Source organism: Pelodiscus sinensis, chromosome 13, assembly GCF_052426305.1.
Source record: "Pelodiscus sinensis isolate ZL-2025 chromosome 13, ASM5242630v1, whole genome shotgun sequence".
Lineage (NCBI taxonomy): Eukaryota > Metazoa > Chordata > Testudines > Trionychidae > Pelodiscus > Pelodiscus sinensis.
The window spans coordinates 4,541,904-4,553,991 of record NC_143064.1 but is presented as its reverse complement, the minus strand read 5'-3'; the positions used below and the strand labels follow the sequence as shown (position 1 = coordinate 4,553,991).

Below are 12,088 nucleotides of genomic sequence, written 5' to 3'. Positions count from 1 at the left end.
TTCGACTCCTCACTTACATCCCTCGTCTGATGCCAAGAAGCTCATGAGATTGGCTTAAAAATATTTGGAGAAGGGGAGTTTGATTGTTTGAATACTCAGGCTTGATGATTTCAAAACAAAGTTTAGTTTTTCAGTTTTAAATGATTTTTTGTTTGACGTTTTAGTTACTTTCTACTAAAAAGAATTTTTAAAAATCAAAATCGAAACAAACTCTTTTGACATGTGTGGCGGGGCCGCCCCGCCACTCGCGGAGCCGGCCGCGGCACGGGCTCCCCCCGACCGCCGGGAGACGCGGTTCGGGGCAGCCAGCGGACGCCGCCCAGGGGAGCGGCGTCCGTGCAATTCGGCGCGGGGTGTGACGTCACCCCCGCGACGAGCACAGGCGGCGCACGAGATGGACGTCGGGGGGGACGTCATCCACCGGCGCCGGGCGGGCAATTTAAACGCCGGGACGCCCGTCCAGAGGAGAGCCCGGGAGACGGGGAGCACACCGGGGGAACCGGAAGGTAGCGGCTACTGGCGCCCCTGGGTGAGGCACAACCCCGGGGGCCGGTGAGCCGCAGCAAGGGGGGACTCGGGGGAAGAGGGAGAAGTGACCCAGGGCTGGGCCGCGGAACCCGAGTACGGGGGAGTTTAGGGTTGCAAACACCCCCCCCCGTCATTGGCTGGGACTAGCGTCCTGGCTTTAGGGCCCTGGGTCGGGGTCCGGAGTGAGGGCGGGCCCGGACCCCCTCCCTCTCACCCTTCCCTGAGAGGGTGGTCATTGGCACCACGGGCGTGCTGTTCGGAATCGGCAACGCGGTGTGTGTGTTAGGAATTAAAGGTTAGCACTTGAGAAAACGGATTTAGGGTCCGGTGTCTCTCTAGATAGTAAAAGGGGGGGGCCCCCCTCCTTTTCCCCTGCCTCCAAGGTAGAGGCCTAACACGTGGTGGAGAATGTGGGCAAGGGGCCCCGAAACAGGGGTCTAGGGGGGACGATAAGCGATATTAACGAAGGTTTAACTCTTAGCCGAAATGGAACCCAACCGGATCATAGAATGGTGGACTGAGACGCAAAAGGTCCAGCAGCAGCAGCAGATGCAGGCCCTGCAGCAGTTGCTGAACCAGCTGCAAGAGCGTCAGGAGCAAGCGGCCAGGGAGCCGCGGGGAGCTGTCATGGGGGCTGTGGCCGGTACGCCGGGAGTGGACGAGGACAGTGGAGCCCGACTACCCATACGGTTGACAAAGCTGGGACCGGACGACGACCCGGAAGCCTTCTTGGTCACCTTCGAGCGGGTGGCCACAGCGGCTAGGTGGCCACAGGAACATTGGGCAACCCTGTTGGCGCCCTACCTGTCCGGACCCGCCCAGCTGGCCTATCGCGGGATGTCGGCACGGGACGCCTTATGTTACTATAAAGTAAAGGAAGCCGTCCTCGACCAGTTGGGCGTAACCCCAGAGACCCACCGACGGAGGTTCCGGGAGGCCAGGTATGACCCACTGGAGCGGCCGCGAGCGGTGGCCCAAAGGGTGAAGGAGGCGGGCATGCGGTGGCTGGAGCCCGAGAATAAGACGGGGACACAGGTGGCCGACATGGTCATCCTAGAACAATACATGCGGATACTCCCCACGGAAGGGCAGCGGTGGGTGCGCCGCCATCTCCCCGAAACCCTAGACGAAGCCGTGACTCTAATGGAGCACTTTTTGGCCGCGGAGGGGATAGAAGGAAAACCCACCGGCGGGCCGCCACGAGAACCCAGAAAGGGTGAACCAACCCCGGCGAAACCAGCCACACCTTTACGGAGTGGGGAGGGCCGGAGAGGCCCCTTAGGACCCCTACCGGAGAGGAGACTCGCCCCACGATGGAGCCGACCCCTAACGGAGCCGAAGGTCGACCGGGCAACCGAGACTGGACCAGGGGTTCCACCACCGGAGGGGGCGCCCAGAGGGGCGTGTTACCAATGCGGCCAAGAAGGCCATTACAAACGGGACTGCCCTATGATGGACTGTACCTTCGGCCAGAGGCGTGGAGCCCCAAGCACCGCACAGGTAATCAGGGAACTGTGGGTCGAGGGACGCCCGGTGGAGGCAATACTAGACTCCGGGTGCGGGCAGACCATAGTCCGGGAGGATGTAATATACCCCAAGCAGGCTAAGGGCCCCACCATAGCGCTCCGGTGTGTCCACGGGGACGTTCACCACTACCCCACCATACGAGTACGGATCGGGGATGGGGTGTTGGAGGAGGACTGTATAGTGGCGGTAGGCCCCAAGTTGGCCTACCCGCTACTGGTGGGGCGGGATTGGCCGGGACTAAAAAGACTCTTGAGCCAGTGGGGCGAGGCCGTGCCAGCCGGACAAGGAGGAGAGGACGAATGCGGGACCCTGGTAGCCCAAGGGGACGAGGAACATGCGGATCCGGGGCACGCAAAGAAAGCAGAGGGGACCCCGACGATCGTCCGCCTGGAGGTGGAGGAAGGAGACTTCCTGGTGCAGCAAAGGGAAGACCCCACCCTGCGGGCGGCCTGGGCCCAGATTCAAACGACGGAAGACCCCCAGCCGGGAGGACCCACACGCCAACCCAGAGGACCGCGCTTTGAGGTGAAGGGGGACCGTTTATACCGGGTAGCAGAAGGGGAGCTCCCCGGGGAGGAGCGGTGGCAGCTCCTGGTACCGCGACCTTATCGGTGGAAGGTCTTAGAGCTAGCCCACGAACACCCGTGGTCCGGACACTTAGGGGCGGAAAAGACCCAGCAGAGGGTATTGCAACGATTTTATTGGCCCGGGGTCTACCAGGAAATTAAGGACTTCTGCGGCTCGTGTCCCCAGTGCCAAAAGACATCCACCAATCGGGTACCCCCAGCGCCGTTAGTCCCCCTCCCCGTGGTAGGGACCCCCTTTGAGCGGGTCGCACTAGACTTGGTAGGGCCTCTCGAGAAATCCGCACGGGGGCATAGTTTCATTTTGGTCATTGTAGACTATGCGACCCGCTGGCCGGAGGCCATACCCCTAAAACGGGCCACCGCCCCTGTAATAGCAGAGGCGTTAGTAAAACTGTTCTCATGGGTTGGGTTACCCAAAGAACTGTTAACGGACCAAGGGACGAATTTGACGTCCAAAGTAATGATGGAGTTATGTAAGGTGTTGCAGATACGGAAGATCCGGACCTCGGTATACCACCCGCAGACCGATGGCCTGGTGGAACGTTTTAACCGCACCCTGAAAGGAATGTTGAGGAAATTCGCGCAGGACGACCCCCGCGAATGGGACAAACTTCTCCCAGCTCTGATGTTCGCGGTGCGAGAGGTTCCCCAGTCATCCTTGGGATATTCCCCGTTTGAGTTACTGTACGGGCGACGACCTCGAGGCATCCTGGACTTGGTAAGGGAAGGCTGGGAGGCCGATAACTCCACCGCACTGGGGACAGCCCAATATGTAGGCAAGTTAAAGAGGACCCTGCACGACTTGGCAGAGTGGGCCCAAGGGAACCTGAAAAAGTCACAAGACCGACAGAAAGAGAACTATGATAAGAAGGCCCAGGTACGGGAGTTCGAACCCGGAGACCAAGTCCTCTTGTTACTGCCTAGCGGGGAGTCGAAATTGTTAGCCCACTGGCAGGGACCCTTCCGAGTATTGCGGAGGGTGGGGCCTGTCGACTATGAGGTCCGGGTGAATAGAAACCGGGTAGAGGCACAAATCTACCACGTTAATTTGTTAAAGAAATGGAACCCCCGAGAGGCCCTCCTAGTAGAACCCCGGTCAACCGACATCGAGTTCGGGCCCTGGGGAGAACCCGAGATCAGGCTAGACGGGATACAGGTCGGCGAAGACCTCTCCCGCGCACAACGAGAACAGCTACGGGGCCTCCTCGAGGGGTTCAAGGAGGTGTTGACCAGCCGCCCCGGGCAAACGACACTAGTGCAACACGAAATTAGGACGGAGCCTGGGAAGGTGGTACGGGACAATATGCGCCCGCTGCCCCGGAAACTGTGGGGTACGGTAAAGGAGGAGCTCCAAGCTATGCTAGATTGGGGAGTGATACGGGAATCCCATAGCGAGTGGCGGAGCCCCATTGTCCTAGTGCCTAAACCCGACGGGTCCGTTAGGTTCTGTATAGATTTCAGAAAAGTAAATGCCATATCCCGTTTTGATGCCTACCCCATGCCGCGGATAGATGAGCTGCTGGACCGCCTGGGAGGGGCCATATACCTGTCAACATTAGACCTGACGAAAGGCTACTGGCAGATCCCCCTGGAAGCAGAAGCACAGGTGAAGACGGCGTTCGCCACCCCCTTCGGATTATATCAGTTTACAAAAATGCTGTTCGGACTACACGGGGCCGCAGCGACATTTCAGAGACTGATGAACCGCGTCTTGAAAGATCACCAGAACTACGCAGCCGCCTATATCGACGATATCATCGTGTACAGCAATTCCTGGGAAGAACATCTGGAACACCTGAGGGCGATATTGGCAACCCTACACCAGGCAGGCCTAACTGCCAACCCAAAAAAATGTCAGTTTGGGAAGTCTGAGGTCTCGTACCTAGGATATACAGTAGGGAAGGGGGAACTCAGACCCCTGATAGACAAAGTTCAGGCGGTACGCGAATACCCCACCCCAACTACGAAAAGACGAGTAAGGCAGTTTCTCGGCTTAGCAGGGTATTATAGACGATTTATACCTAATTTCGCATCGATAGCCGCCCCCCTCACAGACCTCACCCGAAAAGGACAACCCGACCGGGTAAGATGGACCCCAGAATGTGAGACAGCCTTCCAAGAGCTAAAAGGACGGTTGGTATGCGCGCCAGTGCTGGCACAGCCAAACTTTGATAAACCTTTCATATTACAGACTGACGCGTCAGAAGCTGGTCTAGGGGCGGTCTTGACCCAGGAGGAGGGGGGCGAGGGTCATCCTATTTTATATTTGAGCCGCAAGTTATTTCCCCGGGAGAAGGCGTACGCAACGATAGAGAAGGAGGCCCTGGCTCTGAAATGGGCAATTGACTCACTGCGGTATTTTCTTGTAGGGGGGAAATTTACCGTGGTAACGGACCACGCGCCACTGCAGTGGATGCAGACGATGAAGGAGACCAACCCACGAGTGTTAAGGTGGTACCTGAGCCTGCAACCGTACCAATTCCAGGTGACACACCGGGCAGGAGCCGCGAACGGGAATGCGGACTGCCTGTCACGTATAGACGAAACATTAGAGGGCGGGCCGGTAAGGAGAGACTCGGACATAAGGGGGAAGGTGTGTGGAGGGGCCGCCCCGCCACTCGCGGAGCCGGCCGCGGCACGGGCTCCCCCCGACCGCCGGGAGACGCGGTTCGGGGCAGCCAGCGGACGCCGCCCAGGGGAGCGGCGTCCGTGCAATTCGGCGCGGGGTGTGACGTCACCCCCGCGACGAGCACAGGTGGCGCACGAGATGGACGTCGGGGGGGACGTCATCCACCGGCGCCGGGCGGGCAATTTAAACGCCGGGACGCCCGTCCAGAGGAGAGCCCGGGAGACGGGGAGCACACCGGGGGAACCGGAAGGTAGCGGCTACTGGCGCCCCTGGGTGAGGCACAACCCCGGGGGCCGGTGAGCCGCAGCAAGGGGGGACTCGGGGGAAGAGGGAGAAGTGACCCAGGGCTGGGCCGCGGAACCCGAGTACGGGGGAGTTTAGGGTTGCAAACACCCCCCCCCGTCATTGGCTGGGACTAGCGTCCTGGCTTTAGGGCCCTGGGTCGGGGTCCGGAGTGAGGGCGGGCCCGGACCCCCTCCCTCTCACCCTTCCCTGAGAGGGTGGTCATTGGCACCACGGGCGTGCTGTTCGGAATCGGCAACGCGGTGTGTGTGTTAGGAATTAAAGGTTAGCACTTGAGAAAACGGATTTAGGGTCCGGTGTCTCTCTAGATAGTAAAAGGGGGGGGCCCCCCCCTCCTTTTCCCCTGCCTCCAAGGTAGAGGCCTAACAACATGTTTGAAAGACGACGTGTCAGTCAACGTGATGATGAGAATGTATTTTGAGCGAGCAATTTGTGGAAATAGTTCAGATTTCAACTTTTCATCCTGTGTCTGAATGGGAAAATATTTCAAAATCTCAACCTTTCACGAACTAGGAAAATCACACCCTGTCTGGCTCACTTTTTTTTTCTTGCTATTTGCCAGGTTACCAAATCAATGTCCAGTGAGCTAATTGGTGATATTAACACAAGAGTCCATGCTGGAGTCCATGCAAGAGTCCATGCTGGTATTATTTGGCTGGAGCCATACTATGTAATGTATTGATGGTTTTTATTGCACAGCTGGTGAAATACTAACTGAGCTCTGATCTCAGACCCCTGTTCCAAAGCATTACAAAGCCAATTTCTCCTACTTTTAACATCCACATTTTCTCTTCAAAAGCTATGAATGGGACATATCCAGCCCACTTAATTAACCTCATTAACAGTGGTCCTACAATTGACAGGTACTTCTGCTGTTATACATATCTTGATTTCTGTTATTTCCACCCCATCTCATCTTGTTAGTCTCTAAAGTGCCACAGGACCACTCGTTTCTACAGTTACAGACTAATGCAGCTACCCCTCTGAGCCTGTTCCATGGGAAACTCTGTGGTGTCCCACAACTCTGATGACAAATCCATGATAACAAAGCAGGAATCCTACAGTCTCACAATCTGGAAGACTAGTAAACATTGTTGTTATTATTTTTAACTCTGAATTTTTAAGAGGGGTGCAGGGGAATCAGATTATAGAACTAGGGTTTCAGGTTGTATAGTGATGTGAGGAAAATCTTCCTTCAGTGGCGTTTTTGGACATTAGGGAGTTTGTGTTTATGCAGTCACTGGTTCCCAACCGTTTTCCCATGGGGGATCGGCAAACCCGTTCACAAACATTAGGTGGACTAGCAACATTGTATTTGCATATTTGCATATTCATTATGCAAATCATGAATATGTAAATGTGGAAATAAAATGTTATCTGTCTGCCTGGTCCCAACCCAGTCCTTGCTCCCCAGTGCCGAAAACCCTTTGGCCTCCACCCCTCCACCCCATGCCCTTTGACCACTTAACCTCACCCAACACCCCTTTACCCCAAGCTCACCCCCACACTCCCCAGAGCGAGGCTGCCCCCTGTAGGGAGTGTGGTTGTCACTGCTGCGTGGGCAGGGGGAGTGGCCATTGGTGTCATGTCCCTCCCTCCCCTAGCACACCCCCATAGGTAGAAGAAGGGCGGGGGTGGGGGAAGAGCACAGAGCGCCAACTGGGCCGCCAACTTACCTAGGTGGGAGGGAGGAAGGCGCCTCCTACTCTGCCTCTTCCTGCCACCACCGGCAGCAAAATCAGCCACGCGGGCAGGGGGAGCGGCCGTTGGAGGCGCACACGCTCTCTCCTCCTGCCCCCCATCACGTGGCTCTTCTGGCCGTGGCCGCAGCAGCCGCCTGCCCCCCTGCTGCGTGGCTCTTCTGGCCCCAGGTCTCAAAGCCACCGTGGCCTGTCAGCTAATGGGCCATGGCCTGGCGGTTAGGAACCACTGAATGCAGTAGCATTCAGAAAAAGAAGATTAAGGGGGGACATGATAGCGGTTTTCAAATATCTAAAAGGGTGTCACAAGGAGGAAGGAGAAAATTTGTTCCTCTTGGTTTCTGAGGACAGGACAAGGAGTAATGGGCTTAAAGTGCAGCAGGGGAGGTTTAGATTGGACATTAGGAAAAAATTCCTAACTGTCAGGGTGGTCAAATATTGGAATAAATTGCCAAGGGAGGTGGTGGAAACTCCCTCTCTGGAGATATTTAAGAACAGGTTAGATAGACATCTGTCAGGGATGGTGTAGACGGAGCTTGATCCTGCCTTGAGGGCGGGGGACTGGACTCAATGACCTCTCGAGGTCCCTTCCAGTTCTATGATTCTATGATTCTAAGTGGAGATGCCCCACTGGTACTGTAGAGTTTTACAGCTTGATAATGCTATAGAGATTTTGCTCACGAGAGGCTGACCAATTCAGAGAACCAGCACATGGGCCAACTCTTCTTTTTGCCTCTCCTTAGACACTCCCCTAGGCTGGGTCCTCTCTAATTAAACCCAGTCCTAATTGCTGCAGTCTGTCCATCACACATTTTACCCAATATCCCTCCAGATTTAATGGCTTTAGCTGGTGGGGTCTTGCACTGGTGGATAGGACAGTCAAATGGATGGCTGTCGGGAAGCCGAATAGTCAGAGAGCAATAGATGCTGTTCTGTGGTTTTCATCTCGAGTTATTTCTGGCCATATATTCCCTACCATAAAGCTGTCCCATAGGCTAAAATTGGGCAATGTGGATTAGGAGTTCCTGAGATGGTTGGCTGTGGAGTAGTTTTCAGTTGAAACTTTTCATTGTTGCATTCCCGCAAAGCTAGCATGTAATTTACGCTGGCTACAGAAAGTAGCATATCATTTACAGTGGCTACAAAAAAGGCAGGAAGATTATAATCTTATAATTATAAGCCACGCCGTGACCGAATCAGCTAACTCATTGGTTTGTGACGAGTCTTGCAGTATTTTGTGCTGCACTTAAAGCCCCTCCTCCCAGAGTCTAGTGATTATAGGCCAGTTTCTGCTTATTTTTTATTGGTAAGTAAATGAAAGTTTCTGGCTTTGCTGTTTGTCAGGGGTTGTTTAAAAGTAGGAATCCTAGTGGCTCACAAACCAGAAGACGAGTAGGCAGAACCTGAAATGTATGATTCAAAAAACCTAAACACATGGAATTGGCACAATGGGTGGCTAGGCTGCATTGGCGCCCTTCTCCTGCAACATGGCTGGAGTTATGCTGGGTCGGGATATGGCTCAGACAGGCTAGCAAAAACACCTTGCTTTTGGAAAATGGAGCTTTATAGTTCTGACTGGGAACTGCTGTAGAGAGGCAAAAAATGCACAATCCTTCGACTTTTCTCTGTGGGTCGATTAGTGGATAAGCAGGGAGCTGCAGTAGGGTTGGCTCCCGCCCCTGTTGGCTCTAAATGCATTTAAAAAGCAGAAGGAGGTCTGGAAGTAGGTGCAAGTTGGGAATCAGATAATTCCTGGGTCGTGCCCAGTCCCGTCTGCCTCCCCTGCTCCCTGAGGAGACGGTGCTGGGGGGAACCAGCTTTTAAGCCAGCTCCCCAAAGCACCGGCTGCTGCTCCCCCCCCCCCCCCCCCGCTGCCTCTGATAAAGGCAGCGGGGAGGTGGGGGGAAGCAACTAGTCGAGGGATTAGTTGACTAGTCACTTGCATCCCTAGTCATTTGTGAAAAAGCCTTTCTTACTACATGGGATCCAGAAATAGGTCGAGTCCATTTGCCTCAGCGTAAGAAATTGGTTGAAATACTTCAGTTTTGCTGCTGCAAGTTCTTGTGCTTTACAGGTTGCACCCGCAAATTCCTCTGGGGTCATGTAGCAGATAAAATTTTCAAAAACGTAAGTGACTTGGGAGTCTGCATCTGATTTTTGAAAGTCCCACAGGCTCAGGTGCTGAAAGGTATTTAGACACCTAACTCTTTATTAATGCTGAAGTGCCTAAGTCACTTTGTAAGGTGACTTTGACTCCCAAGTCTCTGAGGTGCTTTTGAAAATTTTATCCTGCATCTTTATTGTACCATTTTTAGACGGGCATACGTGCTGAGGGAAGGACATCTCTCCAGCCAGGTCTTCACTAAACCCGGCAGCTCAGCTTAAGATACGCAACTCCAGCTACTTAGAATATGCAGCTCAAGTCGAGCATGGTGGAATCCCCACAGCGAGAGACCAATGGGAGCAAATGCTCCCATCGTTGGCTTCCCTTACTCCTCGCAAAAGGAGGAGTACCGGACACTGGCAGGGACACCCTCTGAGATTGATTTAGCGAGACTTAACTAGACTCACTAAATCAAATTCCAGAAAATTGATCGCTGCAGGGACGATTTTCCTTTTAGGGTAGACAAGGCCAGCTTTTTGTTTCTAGTGTGCTGCATGCTGCATATTGGCTCATCATGCGTCTGTGTTGCTTTTTTTTTTTTTCAGATTAGCAAGTTCTGTGGCCATTCTCAGCAGAGACAGTACAGATCAGCCCAGAACCCTGAAGAACTTTTCATTGAAAAGAAAGTACTGAAGGTGGCTCACATGGACCATGAAGAAACCCTGTCTAGTCGGAGAAGGTGAGACAAAGTGGACTCTGAATGTATATGGCTGGTATGTTCGAGGAAGGAAACTACTCTGATGTGAAACTTTGAAATTCACCCACATGGGGGAGAGTTGCATGTTTCCACGACTGTTGTATGAAAGTGTGTTTCCCTTTTAAGCATAAAACTGTCTCCTAATTCCCATCTTTGCTATTCCAGGACGCTGTAAGAAATGCTGCTTTTCAAGGCTGCCAAAGCAGTTGATGTGAACCTTAGCCTGTAGTATGGAGGGTTTTGGGGGTTTTTTTTATGCCCAACTCCTTAACATCAAGGAATGTTCGCAGCAGGGTTTTTTGTGTGTTAAAAATCAGAGCAGGTGTCTGTGTTTGTGGCATGGCACCCAGCACTTGTCCAGGTAGGTTTCGCTCTGTAAACAGATGTTGTAATTTAGCAGGATCCTAATGGTGGAGCAGGGAGAAAGCGCTTTTTCCTCTCATTGATTTTTAAACACAGAGAGAGAGAGAGAGAGAGAGAGAGAGAGAGAGAGAGAGAGAGAGAGTGTGTGTGTGTGTGTGTGTGTGTGTGTGTGTGTGTGTGTGTGTGTGTGCGCGCGCGCGCGCAAAACTGGACCAACCCCACCTCAATCGTCCCAGCCAGGGCTTTGTCAAGCCGGGACTTAAACACCTCTAGGGATGGAGATTCCACCCCTCCCTAGGGAACCCAGCCCAGTGCTTCCCCATCCTACTAGGGAAATCGTTTTTCCTAATATCAAACCTAGACCTCCCCCACTGTAACTTGAGATCCTTTCTCCCTATTCTGCCATCTGTCACCACTCGGAATAGCCTCTCTCCATCCTCTTTGGAACCTTCCTTCAGGAGGCTGCTATCAAATCCCCCCTCACTTTTCTCTTCTGCAGACTAAACAAACCCAAATCCCTCAGCCTCTCCTCCTAGGTCATGTGCTCCAGCCCCCTAATCATTGTGGTTGCCCTCCGCTGGCCCCTCTCCAATGTGTCTGCATCTTTTCCATAGTGGGGGGCCCAGAAATGGACACAATACTCCAGATGTGGCCTCACCAGTGCCCAGTAAAGGGGACTAATCTCTTCTCTCGATCTGCTGGCAATGCTCCTCCTAATGCACCCTAACATGCCATTAGCCTTCTTGGCTACAAGGGCGCCCTGTATGAGCACTTGCGTTTTTAAATAAAAGAATGGCTGCAGCAACGGAATGAGAACATTTGACATTTGCGTACATGTGGATAAGCTCAAGGACAAAATGGATGAAATCATCGGTAAATGTTGCCTGAGCCAAATTCTCCGTTTGCTTTCAGTCAGGCGGCATTAGTATGGACTGAGCGGACACTGCTTGTAAGTGTGTGATAATCATCTGTGTTCCCCTGTTCTCTTCCCTGGCCTGGCTCTGAAAGTGAGGCCTTATTGTAATTTTGAGGAGCTGTGGATTTGGTGAAATCTGCTGCAACCCATTTGGGCTTTAACTGAGCCGGCGCCTACTAAGATTGGAAGTGTATCTCTCCTCCCCTCTGCGACAGAGTCTCCACATCCCAAGAAAACATAATTCCTGCTGGATCTGGTGCCTAACACTCCCCAAGTCCACGATAATACGATGGGAGTGGCTTGCAGGACAGGACCTCGAAAGAATTGATGGCTAGAAGATGGGAGATCATGGGAGGAGAAGTAGAAAGGAAGGAGGGATGAAAGCTTCTGGAAAAGATGATCAAACAATCTGTCTGTAAGCAACTAAAGGATGGAATAGCCAGCATGGGTCTGGTGAATCATGCCGGACCCGCTTCATTGCTTCTTTGACAGGGTTACTGGTGGATGGTGGGGAAGCAGTAGGTGTGATATAGTTGTTCTTTGTGTGGCTTTTGACATAATCCCATGAGACATTCTCAGGAGCAAATGAGGTCTAGATGAAATTATGATCGGGTCAGTGCACAGCTGCATGAAAACCATGCTCGAAGAATAATTATCAATGGTTTGCTGTCATG

General features: G+C 53.4%; 1 protein-coding gene across 2 annotated transcripts in view; it reads left to right on the top strand.

Moving 5' to 3' along the window:
* Window positions 1-12,088, top strand: part of GPC3 (glypican 3) — a 309,949-nt gene that overhangs the window by 191,895 nt on the left and 105,966 nt on the right. For both annotated transcript variants that reach the window (XM_075941138.2, XM_075941137.2), the window contains exon 4: window positions 9,984-10,117. In XM_075941138.2, the coding sequence (XP_075797253.2) occupies window positions 9,984-10,117 (134 nt within the window). The remainder of the gene's footprint in view (window positions 1-9,983; window positions 10,118-12,088) is intronic.